The 16846-nt window shown below is 49.3% G+C and overlaps 1 protein-coding gene across 4 annotated transcripts in view; it reads right to left on the bottom strand.

Annotated features, from left to right (window-relative positions):
- LOC135825657 (SCO-spondin-like) overlaps positions 1 to 16846 on the bottom strand; it is a 33743-nt gene that overhangs the window by 1700 nt on the left and 15197 nt on the right. The window contains exons 9-15 of one of the 4 annotated variants that reach the window (XM_065338273.1): positions 14433 to 14558; positions 13866 to 13994; positions 2872 to 2997; positions 2305 to 2433; positions 1397 to 1528; positions 712 to 768; positions 187 to 246 (exon numbers count right to left, since the gene is read on the bottom strand). In XM_065338273.1, coding sequence (XP_065194345.1) covers positions 187 to 246; positions 712 to 768; positions 1397 to 1528; positions 2305 to 2433; positions 2872 to 2997; positions 13866 to 13994; positions 14433 to 14558 — 759 coding nt within the window. The remainder of the gene's footprint in view (positions 1 to 186; positions 247 to 711; positions 769 to 1396; positions 1529 to 2304; positions 2434 to 2871; positions 2998 to 13865; positions 13995 to 14432; positions 14559 to 16846) is intronic. The other 3 variants (XM_065338275.1, XM_065338274.1, XM_065338276.1) reach the window with 3 other exon arrangements.

Here is a 16846-nt window from a genome sequence, read left to right as displayed (position 1 = left end):
ATATTTTGGGGCCTATCCGTCGCACAATCTGACTCTATTGTGATCTTGATAATAGAAACTTACATTTGGTGAATCTTCATTCATGTCTCAACGTCCAAAATGCAATTCATATCAATCCTAAATCAGCTGTCCCATAGTAGTCTATGGCAATTCAGTAATTTTCAATGGGATAGGGCAAATACTTACGATGGTGCACGGTAGCATAGAGTCATACAGCGGATTTGCTAATCCATCTCCACCAATTCCCTGAAGGAAAATAAAAAAGCATAAAACTATCCTTAGGTATAGGGAATCGAAAAGGGAAAGTCATAAAATATAATCACTTCTCGCCACCTAGTTCACTTCTCGTGATCATATCGACTTAATCAAACCCAAGTAACATTATGTAAGTAGAGATTATACTACAGTAGTCTCTTTTGACGGTATTGCAAAGGTGGCTCAAATTGCCTAAGGAAGTGAACGATTAGATGGTTCCTCCTGACCCAGAGCTGCCTCTTGGAAGTTTCACTGTGAGAATTCAGTTCAGCGACGTAAATACATGTTATACCCTCTATGGCAAATTGTCTGTAAAGTAAAGTACGCCGATACAATCCAGCAACTTATACCGTGATGACTGGGGGAAACTTTCGGAAAGCCGGCCGGCTAAACTCTCTCCTCCTATTTTCCGTGCCCTTCTGTATGCGGCATTGTGCAGGTTACGTAACAGATTACCTTTGGATGCGCCTCCACAGCCTCGTATACCGTACTGTTCGCCAAGGCAGGATCATCCTGGAAGATTGAAGTTGACACACTATCATCAGAACACGTCTATTGTGGACTAGCCTAAATATACAAAACACTGCCATTCAATGATTTCACTATTCCCTTCCTATGAATTTGTTTAAATCAATGCAAAACCCTTGCGTCAAATGCCGAATATCCAATAAGCAACATCAAGAGTACATAACCCCCAGAGTGTGCAACTCCCACATACCCTGCTGTCCCTATAGAATTTCAAGTTGACGTCATTATTTATGAGTCAATGCTCCTTGTACGGGTGTCAACGCCTCACACGTTTGTCTTTGCAATGATTTGTACATGATCAGATCGGCTTCGGTCCCCCACATGTTCCGGATTCGTCTGATAATCCGTGTACAGTGCGCGTTGCATCATCAAAATGACGTCAACTTGAAATTCTGTCGGGACAGCACCCATAGTCGAGTTGCACACTCTCAGGGGTTTGGTACTCTTGGCAACATGTGTAGTGTGGAGGAATTTTATGTTCTGCATTTCCAGTACTTCAAAGTAGATATTTAGTTGTGTGCTGTGAACGCATGCGGGAAAGATGAGAAAATGAGTGATTGCCTACTACTTTATAACCAAATACATAAATGTAACGTCAGGGTGTATGTTTCACCTGCGCTCCCTGGATGTTGTCACCTCGACACAGTGTGTCGTATGTGGTGCTCGCAGCTTGTTCAGTCGTTTCAGGAAGAGGCCAGGATTGTAGAGTGTCATAGGTGGCGTTTGACTCCTCTCCATTTACAGTCTGTAGGGAAGACACCAGCGAGGGCTAGTTGAAACAACTATCAAAATACACAAGACCGGAAACTTGTGCCATAGATCTTCTAGAAGGTGGAGTCCAGAAAGTGTCCAGAATATGATTTTTTTCAACAAGCGAAATTAATCAAGTCTAGCACTATTGATATCAGAAACAAAGTAACGTACGTATTTTCCCATTATTATTTAACTCTGATAATGAGCCAGTAATAAAGTAAAATAGAATAATAAGACACAAGGAAACGAGTTATGAACAACTATCCACGATAACCTGAGAACTGAGACCAAGCTCTAACACATATCCAGTTCGCTGCGCTCACATTCCCCTCTTCGGCTCTACCCCACCATGAACCTTCCGAGTTGGAAGTCTCTTGCGCACTGGAGATGTGTTAGAGCTAGGTCTCAGGTCGTTGAAAGTGTCAGTAGAGTATCAGTCTTGTGACCTGCTATCGCACTTTCTCACTGCTTATTATCTTGCTACAGCCGTGGATTTTTGCTTCATTACTCGTTTCCTTGTGTGTTCCTCTTCTATTGTCCATACCAGTATTATGATTCTTGTGTACCTGGCTGGCTGCATGAGGGTTTGAATATAGAACGTCATCAATTTAATAACAACATCGAATCAAACGTGGGCTTGGATACACACAATAGTGACCATACATGTTTGGCTGAGGTTGCGTTGGGAATATATTAGTTCCACACAAGGAGGTGAGAGGCGAAATTGATGATAATTTAAACATTTCTTCCATTATGTATGTCACTTACCCTTGTTGTCGCATCCGCAGTTGCGGGAAACAGAAAATGCGTGTTGTCGTACTCATCTTCATCTGCTGCCGGTCCAAAAGAAGGTCCCACTGCACAACTGTAATTTTCATCTTCGACTGGTTGAGGTGACTGCAGTTAGCAGTAATGACAAAGAAGAACACAACCGTTTCGTCAGGATCTAGCTAGCAACGTGTCTATCAATCAACTTATTGTGTCATTGCTTCCATTTCTGTCCATTTTCTAAACTCACGTATCCTGATGATCGAAACAGCTCCTGTCTGAAAGAGCAGAGTACCAACTGAAATGTCGTTTTGCTGATGGTGTGCTGTGGTAACGTTTTGAGTTCGGCCGGAGAGCGCAGCGGTGTGGTGTGGCGGTTGATAAGAATCTGGACAAGGCCGAATGCTGCTACTTACCCCTCTTGATCACATATCTGAACGTAAATAGTTGTAGGTTATTGAAGTAACATCTGCAATGTAACTCGATACAGACTCCGACGTGTTCAGACCAATTCAGGAACCATTATGTTTTGCTGCAAACGTTAATTCAGAGCACCTGGTAACTTACCTCAGCAAGGAGGCCAATGTTGTCATAATGATCCTCATCTCCACCTGTTTCCTCAGCTGACCTGGAGCCTATTTTGGAGGTTGATTCTCTGGTGTATATGTTCTGGGTCCTCTGTTCCTGACGAGTCTGGACACACAGCAAGGGAAACACGAAGCATATGCATACGGACAACACATCCACACAAGCACACACACACGCACCTTTTTCCACAACCATAAGCCATTTTCCTCATCTAGAGCCATTTCAAAACAGTCAGAAATATCAATATCAGCGTGTTGTATATCATTGTTGATATGAGCCGCAATCAGCGAAAAGGACCCTTAGAGGTTTCGTACTTTTTTCGAGAAAAAGGTCGATTCGTGATGTTCAACCTTTTTGGATCGCACTGCGAACAGCGCTGGCGCGACGAGTTCTTTACTTCTTGAACTCCTTGCTTGAAGTAGTTTATTTTGAAGTTGAAGTGGTGTCGAGTGTCGACTCGAGTGTTCACCGATCTTGTTGCGATGGCTGCAGACGCCAGAGCACACGTGGCAGTCATTGTGTACAGCTAGCTCGATCCTGGTGGGGAGTGGATGCTGAAGTAGCCGCTGAAGTTCAGGGTGAGCATGAGACGTTCACTGGCTTTGTTTCCGACATAGATGTCGACAGCGAGGCGGAATCGCAGTCGTCATCTCCTGCTGCGATGCGGCTCAAGGTGGCCGATGACACGTCAGAGTCGGAAGATAAACGAGTCATCATTTGATAAATTCTGAGTCTGGGGCTATTGACGGCAGCCACATCGCGTCTTTAGCTGCGGAGGAAGAAATGGAAGCTGAGATTGCGGAACGACTCCACGCCGGATGCAGCTGCGAATATGTCGATCATGTCTCCGCACTCTTCATGTATTCTTTGGCATCTTAGCTGCCTACTGCACTATTTCAAAGGTATTCCAGCTGCCCACCCACCTTAGAATGCTGAATATTCATTGTACACATACATCATATACATACATTGCACCAATTTGGAGTACATCTTGTATATTCGTGAATACACCCGGTTTGAATCAGAATATTAAACCTTTTCTTGGCTGAGGTCCTTCAGTAGATGTGTTTCAACAAATTTCCAACCAAAGCGGAATTTTGAAATTTTTGACCTTAAGGGCTGTTTTCGCTGGTTGAGGCCCATATTGTAAATCCATCTGAGATGGGGTCGGCCACGTTGGCATTTGATGTCCCCGGTATTCTAAAGTGCTTGGTAAGACGCTAAGTCAGGTTTTTCACGAACAACATGGCACAGCCAGAGCACTCCATGTCTACAGCAAATAATGTTGACTGTGTCTTGTTGTGTTGAGGAGTGCACCGTGGCATTGGAAATGTGGTGAGAGTACACAACACCAAGCAGGTTTCGCAATTTCCGTCAATGCCATACGGCCAGCCGAGTACTGACTTGCTGTGTCAGTGCCCACATTTCGCAGTTATACAACAGAATAGGCAGGATGAGGGCAAAGAACATACAGAGTCTGCAGTTCAGTATATGACGCGAAATGGAACCGAAAAATCTATTCGTGGCACATATTTTTTCCTGAATATCCTCTGCGAATCCTATAAAAGAGCCAAGCAGTTTGAGAGATCGCCAAGATAAGTCGGCTCGTTTTGTGTTTTGTAGTTACTTTAATGATTATGATATTATTGTGTTAAAACAAACGACTGAAACCATATAAGCTACATGTATTATAAGTGTGTGTTTTAGTTATTACATTTTTATGTGACGGCGTTCCACTGATGACAGTCACAAGAAAACGTTATGGAACTTGACTTTCTTCATTTTTGCTGTTGTTATGAGTGCACAATGTATCTTATTTATGGCAATACTATTGTGTTTTCTGAATATTTATCATTAAGTTCAGGTCAAAATCAACCCCCTATGCCAGCTTGGTGCAAGGTGGGAGCACGATTGCTGACTCCATCACGGCCTCCCTGCAGCCCCCCACCCCCCCCCCCCCCGGTCACCCTTGGACCTGACCTGCGCCAACAGCAGACGCCAGCCCCAGAACAACAGGCACAGCAGCCACAACGTCGGAAGAAGGCATCTTAGGCATCTAAGGTACAAGTCCCAACACAAGCAGCTCCACTGAACCATCAGCTACCAACCCAGGGATTCCTGCTTTGCCTGGTCCTTCACGTGGCAAAGCAGCCCACATGTCCCCGGACCACGAGGGCTTCACCATGTACAAATGCACTGACTGTGGACAGTTGTGACTTTTTCAGCTCCGTAGTGTTTGACAGCCCAGCTGGCAACAGGCCGGTCTGGAAGTAGGACAGTAGTATTAGTGGCAGTGTAGGGTAGCATAGTGTAGGGGTGTAGGTAGGTAAAGCAGACATATTATCAGGGAGAACGTCTTCGCCGTGGGCGAGCTCGCAGAAGAGCCTGCGATGAAACTGCTCTGGTCCCTCCCGGGTATAGAGCATACTCTTCCCAGCGTGCTGCAGACCCTGACCTCTCATATCAGCGAGTCGAGGGATCGTGAGGGTCGTCTCCATCCGCGTGTGGACGATCTCTCCGCGCAGCTCTTAGCCCTACATGAGGAATTTCTTTCTTTGCACAAATCCGCCATTGTTCCCGACAAGGCCCCTGCACGATCTTCTCAGCACCAAGCCCAAGGCGACAAATCTCGTACCTGCGTATGAAATCTAGTAACCGTCCTCCCCAGCAGGGCCAGCCTAACCCAGCTGCAGCAGAAAACCAGCTCGACCCAGCTGATGCAGCCGATGCAGATGTTGAACAACAGTCAGGGCATACCGGCATGGCCTCTGGCTCTGCACAGCGCGAAACCCGTATCCGTACGGACGACTCTGGCTTGGTCGATCCTGAGACTATGCAATCAAACTGCGAGAAGAGCCAACCTATCCTGGCCGTCACCAAGGATGACAGTTGAAAATTAATTGCGGGGGGCTCGCCAAGAGATAAGCTGTATTCTTTGTGGGCAACTTGAGCCACGACTCTACAGTGGACAGTCCCACTAAGTTTGTACACAGTAGGTCGGAAAGCGTGGGGACGCCTGTCAATGCCCACCAATGTAGCCTACATACAGCCGGAAACGAGCAAGTGTCAGCCAGGATATCGGGTGATGCCACCTCCAAGCTGACAGTAACGTCCGCCAATTTATAGCCAAGGCCACTCTACTGCAGACCATGGAGATTCCACACCTCCGCAAATGCGAATGCAGCCAACAGCACCAGCAGCAGCAAGAGCAGCCGCCACAACAAGAACAACAACAGCAGCAACAACAACAGTCGCCGCAGCAGCACCAGTAGTCACCGCAGCAGCACTAGCAGTCGCCGCAGCAGCAGTAGCAACAGTAGCACCAACCAGCTGGAAGCACAGCAGCATGATCAAGAGCAACAGCAACTTAGGATGTGCGCCACGATTAATGACTTCTTGAGCGCGAGTCGTGGTCTGTGCGCTGCCGCAGCCGGCACACCTGTAACCCGCCACACAGCCACAAACGTTCTTCTGCTGAGCGGTCACCCGGTTCGATGTCGCATGATGCGAAGCATGCTGCCCAGCCTGCTGCGCAGCCACCCCAGCAGGATAACCAATCCTCACAATAATGGTTACAACACGTGCACGGCAACCAACTAGAATGCCTCCGCTCCCCAGCTCCCCGTGCTAACCAGCGGATCGGCTTCCTGAAGCGAGTGTCTCCCATTCTGGACGCCGAGAGCCGCCAACGCGTCTACAACGGCTTTGTGCGACCCACACTCGGGTATTGCCCCTTAGTGTGGTTGGGCTCACCCTCGTTCCATCTTAAGAAGCTGGACCAGATAAAGCGAAGGTCCCTCCACATCATAGGAGCAGGTACTTGGCTTCCTAGCCTGGCACTCAGTCGCCTGGTAGCTGCACTTGCCTATACCTACAAGCTCTGCTGTCTGGATGCACCCAGCCCTTCGAAGCAGATTCTGCCCAACCCAGCCACTCAGCGTGCCCCCGAGACAACACCCACCCGTCAGTCCCCCCAGCTGCAGGATTCCCATCGATACCAGATGACAACTGGCCTGCCTGCCAACACCCGGAATAGCGGCCTCCAAGCATTCCCTGCTTGCCCTTTTGCAACGTGGAATGCCCTGCCACCAGACCTGTTCCACTACCCACCCGCCCAGCCCCTCATGCAAAGCTTTAATAAAAAAGGTGTACCGTCACCTTCTTGCTCAGGACTGGCTCTCTGCTACTGATGCACTTTGAATCTGCTCGCCAACTCTTTCCCTGTTCTTGTTAGTGTTCAGCTGCTTACCTTATAACCCTGCTGCCGTCATCACCAATATTCTGATTCTCATGCACATGTTCCAGAACCTGCTATCCTTCGCAGTCCCCATCACCAAGAGCACTGTGCTCTTCTATCTCCAAGCTCTCTCTCTCTCTCCCTCTCTCCCTCTCTCCCTCTCTCTATCTATCTATCTATCTATCTCTCTCTCTCTCTCTCTCGATCTCTCGATCTCGATCTCTGTCTCGATCTCTCTCGCGATCTCCATCTCTCTCAATCTCTCTCCAAATGAGCTTGACTTCATCACGTTTTTCAAGGCGGGAGAGAAGCCAGTTTGCGTTCATCCCAGACGGAAGTTGGTTACGACTGATCTCCTGTCAGCGGCCTCAGACTTGAAACTTCTTGTCGACTCAGTTAGTGCAAAGATTTCTTTCCTTAGCTGTGTTGCACTTACCACCCTAAAACCAGATATAGTTCTGTACTCTACGAGTCGTAGGATTGTATTCTGGATGGAGTTGACAGTTTGTGCTGAGGACAGATTCAGTGTCAGTAACTCGCGGAAGGACAGGCGGTATGCGTATCTGGCCGATCAATGCCGAGCAAACGGGTGGCAGGTATTTTCTTTTTCGGTTGAGGTAGGTGAGCGTGGTTTCATCCCGGACTCTCTTCGGAGGGCTCTGAAAGCGCTTGGGTTTTCTAATCGAAGAATAAAATTTATTTGTAATTTGTGCAGTAAGACGTCTATGAGAAGCAGCTACATCATCTGGTTGCGACGTCAACAAAAACACTGGTCGGAAGATCCACTTTTCTGAGGTACTTTATGTGGAGCTCCGTTTATTGAGGTGCGTTGAAATTTATTCTCTTTATCTTATTATTTCTTTTCTATAATTTCCCCATATGAGTTCCTATCAGTTGCTGTGAACACCTTGAGTGAAGAGCGCTTGCTCGGACGTTGAACCGGGTTCTTAATCCACCATACCCAGTTCGCAAGGCTGGGCGCGGTTGTGAGCAGGCTTTCATTTCATCTTTTCTTATTATTTCTGCTTTTTCATCTCATTACAAAAATCCTGCGCATTTTTTCTCCATCTACGCATAAAATCTAGACTGACAACCTGCTTGTTAAATCATACACCTGCTTTCAGGCGTAAAAACCCTGTTGTAGAGGTCTCAGTCCTCATTTGTTAGACTTACCTGTCTTTATAAATGTAACTTACTCTCTCTCTCGATCTCTCTCGATCTCTCTCCTTCTTCTCGTCTTCTCCCCCCCCCCCCATCTTTCGATAATTATTAGCTCCCCGTTTTCTTTCGACGCGTTTGCTGTTCAGTGAAGTCGAGACCCTAGGTCGGTGGAGCACATCAGACCCCGTCACCACGTTCACGATTCATGCCTGCGACGCTGCACCGCTGCTTTTTTTTTTTTTTTTTTTTTTTTTTTACAATGATCACAGCTCACAGGCAAAGACAAAAAATTGCATAGTGGGAGCATAGTGATGGTGAGGCTTTTTGCCCTCAGCCGACCTGAGGTCTCGACGTCATGGGCACATAAAACGCACCAAAAAAGAAGGAAAAATGAAAGGAGTGACACTGAGGTACATGATACGAAATGTTAGGAGGAGAGACAGTACATTAGAAGGAGGGGAATGATAAAACAGACAGTGCTAGGAGGAGGAGAGAAAAGAAGAGCAGACGTTATTGGGAATAGTATGTGGAGCGGAATTTGGAAGTCATGGGGTGAGGCAGATATGATGCTGATAATCAGAGATGGTCATTTGCCCGCGACCAGTCGTTGGTCTTCAAATAGCGGTTGGCTGCAACTTTGAAGTGTTGCAAGTTCTTGGTGCAGAAAGGACCAGAGAAGACTCCGGCGGGCAGCTGGTTCCAGACGGGGACAATTGCGTGAGGGTAGGCTCGACACAGGTTGTTTCGGGAACGGACTGGAAGTTCATTGGCCAGTTGGTGTGCATGAGCATTACATCTCTGGAATGTACTACGGGTGGAGTGGACTGTTCGGTGTTGGGGCTGCTGGGGTGGCAGCATCCTCTGTAAAAGGGGATGCGCATCCGGACAATGCATCTTGTAGAGGAGGCAAAGTGCTGCAACCATCCGACGAAGAGCAAGACTCGGCAGCCAACACATTGGGGCTATGGCACGGATGGCCCGGGCTTGCACACGGTCGAGTCTTGCAAGATGGGATGGGGCCGCTCCCATCCAGACAATAGGGCAGTACTCCATCACTGGGCGCACAAAAGCATTGTAGGCTTGGATGCGACCGGGCACGTCTAGGAGGTGGAAAGCCTTACGCAAAGCACCAAGTCGCTGTGTTGCCCGGAGGGCTACGGTACGAAGGTGGCGCCGGAAGGTAAGCTGACCATCGAAACTGATGCCCAAGATTTTGAGCTCCTCCTGTTCCGTCACATTTGATCCGTTAAAGTCAATCGGTGGCATGTCCCAGGTGGTGCGGTGGAAACTGACAGTCAGTGCCTGGGATTTGGCTGGTTCATATTTTATTTTCCATTCTTGACCCCAGCGGGAGATGCTGTTGACTGCTAGCTGGAGGGCTCGGGTGGTATCTTCTTGGGTGGTGGGGGTGATGTTGGCATACAGCGTAGTGTCGTCTGCGAACGAGGCTAGGTCAGCACCGGCTGGTACGTGGTCCTCGCAGTCGTTCACGTACATGAGGAAGAGAGTCGGACCCAGAATACTGCCCTGGGGGACTCCAGCCTGAATTGGGAGCCTTGAGGATGTCTGGCCACAAATGACCACTTGAAGGTAGCGTTCACTGAGGTAGCTGCTGAGCCACTGGTGCAGTTGCCCACGCAGGCCGTATACGTCGGACTTGTGTAGCACACCGGGGTGTGATACGCGATCAAACGCACCGGCGATGTCAATGGCGAGTATGCTTGCTACGCCTTTCTCCCCGGCTGTATGCAGCCACTGGTGGTGGAGGCTGGTAAGGAGGTCGGCTGCACTATGACCATGGCGAAATCCAAACTGTCTGGTGGAGAAGACGTTGTTCGACTCGAGGAAATTTGTGATTGTTCTGTTGATGATTGTCTCCATCACCTTGGACAGAATACACAAGAGCGAAACTGGACGGTAATTGGAGGGTAGAGACTTTGATTTCCGTTTGAATATAGGGACTATGTTGGCAATCTTCCATGTCTTGGGCTGTACTCCAGTTTGGAAGCATTGGGTGAACAGTACGGAAAGCGGTTGCGCCAGTTCAGCAGAGCAGGCTTTCAACACTCGTGCCGGTATCCTATCCGGCCCGGTTGCCTTTGATGGGTTAAGCTGGCGAAGGGTGCATTCAACAGCAGCGACACGGAAACGGACGTCCGAAAGAGCCTGGTCAGTCCGAGGTCTGACATATGGGAATGGGGCTGACAGGTCATCTTGTCCGAGACTGCATTTGCTTGCAAAATAGCGGGCCATGCATTCTGCTTTGTCTGCGCTGGCTGTGTACTCACGTCCATCGGGATCACGTAATGTCGGAACAGATTGACTACGCCCATTGCCAGAGGCACGCTTGACGGTGCGCCACCAGTCACTGGGTGGCAGCTGCTTTGAGGTCATTTTCAGTCTCAGTTTCGCCATGAAAGCACTCTTGGCAGTTTTGAGACAGGCAATCGTTGAGAGCCGTGCATCTTGGTAGGCTGACTGCCGATCGTCGTCAGACTGGTCGTCTCTCAGGCACCTCCATGCACGTCGTTTCCTCACTGTGGCAGCAGTGCACTCAAGGGTCCACCATGGAGGATCTGATGCTCGGGGTTTCAGAATTTTAGAGGAGATGAATCCCTTCATACCCTCCAGGATACTCTCTGAGATGCCAGTGCATGACAGGTGTGGATCTGTCCGAGCAATAGCTGCCCAATTGGTGGTTCTGAAGAAGTGACGGAGCCTGGCCCAATCAGCATGCTGATACCTCCATACTGTTCTTGATATGGGAGGCTCGCGTGATGCCTGGATCTGGAAGTCAGCAAGTATACAGGCATGGTCAGATTTGCCAAGAGGTGGTAAGACAGTAGCCAATGATTCTACGGGTAGGTCGGACATAATCAGGTCCAGTGTGTTGCGGCCACGCGTTGGTTGGTCAACTAGCTGCTCAAGACCGTGCATGTAGCACATGTCCTCTGCATGCTCGCCGGCTCTAGTTGTTCTGCTACTGTGGAGCCACTCTTGGTTATGTACATTGAAGTCTCAAGCAACTATCACAGCAGAGTTGCGGCAGGCTGTGGAGGTGAGGCCCCTGCAGATCACGTCGAAGATGCTGGTGTCTGTGTCTGAGCACGTTCCAGGACGGTATGCAGCACATATAGCCACAGGCCGGCCAGTTGACAGTTTGACGTTTAGCCATACTAGCTCCTGGCCGAAGACATCAATGGTATCCAGTTCGTTCATGGCTAGCGTGGCCTTCACCCAAACTGCCACCCCGCCACCATGGCGGTTTCGATCGCGTCTCAGAGGCTGGTAGTAGCCAGGGAGTGTCAACTCTGCTTGAGTCACAGCCTCTGACGGCTTAGACTCTGTTACTATGGCAACATCCGGGGATTCAGCATGGAGCACATGGCGGAATTCATCTAACTTACTCATTAGCCCAAAGGCATTTGTTACGAACAGTTTCAGGGTTTGTTGGTCATTACCGGCTTAGGGGTGCAAACGCATTGCCAACTGAGAAAGAGTACTTGGCTGCTTGGTCTGCAGGTGGTGAATCTCGCTGGTGGGAGCGAGCTTTCATCCCTGGAGTCCGACTCGAGGTACCTGCATCGGCAGAGCTTCCATCCTCACTGACCTTTCATCTGCACTGCTTGCGTTGCCAGTGGTGTTTGGCTGTGGTGCGGAAGATTCTGCGGTGCTGCTGCTGTTGCTGCTGCTGTTGCTGCTGCTGTTGTCGCTGCAGCTGCTGTTGCTGCTTTTGTCGCTGCTGCTGCTGCTGTTGCTGCTGCTGCTGTTGCTGCTGCTGTCGCTGCTGCTGTTGTCGTTGCTGCTGCTGCTGTTTTCGCTGTTGCTGCTGCGGTTTCCGCCAGAGTTTTTGAAGAAGCGCCACGGTCGGCAGTACAAAGGCCTAGGCCAGAAGTTGGGGGCGGTCACAATAGGCATGGAGGTGGCATCTACAGTGACTCTGGCTGATACTCGTCCTCTCTCTCCTACATGTACACTGCAGGTGTGCACGGGAATGGAAGATCCTGACATTGCCTGTTCGCTTCTGTCCATGATGAACTGTTTCAGGCGGTCCTCTGTGCAATCTGGGGAGATGTTGCCCACATAGGCAACAGAGCGCTTGGTCTTGGGGGATCCTGCAGATACCAACTTCCAAGAGTCGTCCGTGGTGGTGCTGAACACAGGCTTGGAGTTCTTGACTGGCAGGAGTTCAGTGCCCTCTGCGTCAGAGTACATGACATAGTACTCCGTTTCCGTGTCCACTGAGCATGAGGGCACCGTCTTGCCTGCGTGCCAGGGTGTGGCAGCGCTACGGGTACGGGGTTCAGTGTGCGTTCCCACGTGTTCTGCCTGCTGCTTTGACTTTTTTTCACTATTTGGTGCGCGGCTTAGACTTTCCAGTTAGCGTACGGGTACTATTCGTACTACTAGCTGCACTCTCCTTGACCTCCTCGCTTTTTTGTTGCTGTTGGTCGACATGGGCAATGGCGGTCTGCCTCAAGGAGCTCAGTTCGCCTCGTAATTCTGAAACGTGTGCACATAGCTCATCCACACGCTGTTTCACGCGCTCTTCTCTATCTCTAGACTCACTAACATACGACGACAATTGCTGGATCAAGCTGATGACATTGGCTTCGATGCCTGGGAGACTGCACAGAAGTCTCAGGGGCTCACCTGCCAGCTCGTCCATGGCGGAGAGTAGGTCAGGGAGTGACAGCTACTCAAAATATCACCTACTCTACACTAAGCTACGATTCTACACTACGACTGCTAAGCCTCCACTCCGGCCTGATGCCGAGTGGGCTGCCAAAAAACGACGAAAGCCTACGGAGCTCAAAAAACTCAAACCTGCCACATCAGGGATATCTTTGCATGTCATAAGTGGAAGCTGTGGCATTAGTAACAAAATAATAATATATGGCTAGTGGAAAACATACATACACGCCCAAGATTCTGTATCCCTGTCAGCGCGACCCTTCACCTGGTCTAATGAAGGAGAATCCCATGAGAGGGAGAGGCTTTCTAAACGCGTTGCAGCTGCTCCCAGAGGAAGCCACTAGTGCCATCAAGGTTATTACGGTCCGTCAGTGTTAACTATCAGTAGTATAATTATTTTACCTTTCCTTTCTTATTACTTACTGCACTTGCTCTTAATCCCCATGCTAATCCCTTTTTCCATCGTGCTACTATGCAAGTTGGAAGGCTCTTGCGCACTGGAGGTGTGTTAGAGCTAGGTCTCAGGTCGTTGAAAGTCTCAGTAGCATATTCGGCTTGTGACCTGCTATCGCACTTTCTGACTGCTTATTATCTTGTTACAGTCGTGGATTGTTGCTTCATTACTCGTTTCCTTGTGTGTTCCTCTTCTATTGTCCATACCAGTATTATGATTGTTTTATACCTGGCTGACTGTATGGGGGTTTGAATATAGAACGTGATCAATTTAATAGCAACATCAAATCAAACGTGGGCTTGGGTACACACAATAGTGACCATACATGTTTGGTTGAGGTGGCCTAGGGAATATACTAGTCACACACGAGGAGGTGAGAAGCGAAAACATTACTTAAACATTACTTCCATTATGTATGTCACTTACCCTTGTTGTCGCATCCGCAGTTGCGGGAAACAGAAAATGCGTGTTGTCGTACTCATCTTCATCTGCTGCCGGTCCAAAAGAAGGTCCCACTGCACAACAGCAATTTTCATCTTGGACTGGTTGAGGTGGCTGCAGTTAACAATAATGACAAAGAAGAACACAACCGTTTCGTCAGGATTTAGCTAGCAACGTGTCTATCAAACAAATTATTGTGTTATTACTTCCATTTCTGTCCATTTTCTAAACTCAGGTATCCTGATGATCGAAACAGCTGCTGTCTGAAGGAGCAGAGTACCAACTGAAGTGTCGTTTTGCTGATGGTGTGCTGCGGCAACGTGTTAAGGTCGGCCGGAGAGCGCAGCGGTGTGGTGTGGCGGTTGATAAAAATCTGGACAATTCCGAATGCTGCTACTTACCCCTCTTGATCACATATCTGAACGGAAATCGTTGTAGGTTATTGAAGTAACATCTGCAATGTAACTCGATACAGACTCCGACTTGATCAGACCAATTCAGGAACCATTATGTTTTGCTGCAAACGTTAATTCAGAGCACCTGGTAACTTACCTCAACAAGGAGGCCAATGTTGTCATAATGATTCTCGTCTCCACCTGTTTCCTCAGTTGACCTGGAGCCTAATTTGGAGGTTGATTCTCTGGTGTATATGTTCTGGGTCCTCTGTTCCTGCCGATTCTGGACACACAGCAGGGGAAACACGAGGCATATGCATACGGACAACACATTCACACAAGCACACACACACGCACCTTTTTTCTACAACCATACGCCATTTTCCTCATCTAGAGCTAGTTCAAAACAGTCAGAAATATATCAGCGTGCTGTATATCATTGTTGATATTGTAAATCCATCTGAGATGGGGTCGGCCACTTTGGCGTTTGATGTCCCCGGTATTCTTAAGTGCTTGGTAAGACGCTAAGTCAGGTCTTTCACGAACAACATGGCACAGCCAGATAACTCGATGTCTACAGCAAATAATGCTGACTGTGTCTTGTTGTGTTGAAGAGTGCACCGTGGCATTGGAAATGTGGTGAGAGTACCCAACACCAAGCAGGTTCCGCAATTTCCGTCAATGCCATACGGCCAGCCGAGTACTGAGTTGCTGTGTCAGTGACCACATTTCGCAGTTATACAACAGAATAGGCAGGATGAGGGCAAAGAACATACAGAGTCGGGAGGTCAGTATATGACGCGAAATGGCACCGAACCCTCTATTCGGAGCACCCATTACAAGTACTTCCTGATTATCCTCTGCGGATCCTATAAAAGAGCCAAGCAGCTTGACAGGTCGCCAAGATAAGTCGGCTCTTTTTTGTGTTTTGTAGTTACTTTAATGATTATGATATTATTGTGTTTACTGAATATTTAACATTAAGTTCAGGTCAAAATCCACCACCTATGCCAGCTTGCTGCAAGGTGGGAGCACGCATGCTAACCCCATCACGGCCTCCCAGCGGCCCATCCCCCCCCCCCCCCCCCCCCGGTCACCCTTGGACCTGACCTGCGCCAACAGCAGATGCCAGCCCCAGAACAACAGGCACAGCAGCCACCACGTGGGAAGAAGGCATCTAAGGCATCTAAGGTACCAGTCCCCACAAAAACAGCTTCGCAGAAGGCTCAACCATCAGCTGCCAACCCAGGGATTCCTGCTTTGCCTGCTCTTTCACGTGGCAAAGCAGCCCACATGTCCCCGGACGACGAGGGCTTCACCACGTACAAATGCACTGACTGTGGACAGTTGTGACTTTTTCAGCTCCGTAGTGTTTGACAGCCCAGCTGGCAACAGGCCGGTCTGGAAGTAGGACAGTAGTATTAGTGGCAGTGTAGGTTAGCGTAGTGTAGGGGTGTAGGAGTGTAAAGCAGACATAGTATCAGGGAGAACGTCTTCGAACTCGCAGGAGAGCCTGCGATGAAACTGCTCTGCTACCTCCCGGGTATAGAGCACACTCTGCCCAGCGTGCTGCAGACCCTGACCTCTCATATCAGCGAGTCGAGATAGTGCGGCTTTCCACCCTCAATGCTATGGTGTAACTGGTCCACTTCTCGCTTAGCTGAGGGAATACCTGACTGATCGTCATATGAGGGTAGCAGTTGGAGGTGAACTTTCCAGTGCGTACCCGACCAAAGCTGGCGTGCCGCAGGGCACTATCCTTGGTCCCACCCTGTTCATCCTCTACACCAATGATGGCGAGGACCACCTCCCACCAGATATGGAGCTAGCAGCCTACGCAGACGACACCACTCTCTTCCACTGCCTCACATCAAGAGCTGACATTGATTGTGGCTCCGACCTCCTCCAGCAGGTCATTGATGCGTTTTCCCGTTGGGGACATAAGTAGAGGATCAAATGTGAGCCCTCCAAGACGCAGTCTATGTCTATAGGCCACCATCGCCATCCCTGGCAGCTCACTGGAGCAATATTTGACGGCACACCGGTCAGTGAAGGAAGTCGGCTGAAACTACTGCGAGTCACCTTTGACGACACCCTTATCTACTTCTTCCACCTCCGATCCCAAGCTTCCCGTGCTAACCAGCGGATTGGCTTCCTGAAGCGAGTGTCTCCCATTCTGGACGCCGAGAGCCGCCAATGCGTCTACAACGGCTTTGTGCGACCCACACTCGGGTATTGCCCCTTAGTGTGGTTGGGCTCATCCTCGTTCCATCTTAAGAAGCTGGACCAGATAAAGCGAAGGGCCCTCCACATCATCGAAGCAGGTACTTGGCTCCATAGCCTGGCACTCAGTCGCCTGGTAGCTGCACTTGCCTATACCTACAAGCTCTGCTATCTGGATGCACCCATCCTCTGAAGCAGAAGCTGCCTTAACCAGCCACTCACCGTGCCCCCGAGACAACACCTACCCGTCAGTTTCTCCAGCTGCAGGATTCCCATCCATACCAGATGACAACTGGCCTGCCTGCCAACACCCAGAACAGCGGCCTCCAAGGATTCCCTGCTTGCACC

Source organism: Sycon ciliatum, chromosome 10, assembly GCF_964019385.1.
Source record: "Sycon ciliatum chromosome 10, ocSycCili1.1, whole genome shotgun sequence".
Classification (NCBI taxonomy): Eukaryota; Metazoa; Porifera; class Calcarea; order Leucosolenida; family Sycettidae; genus Sycon; species Sycon ciliatum.
The sequence above is the reverse complement of the archived record's forward strand: the minus strand, read 5'-3'. Positions and strand labels throughout refer to the sequence as shown.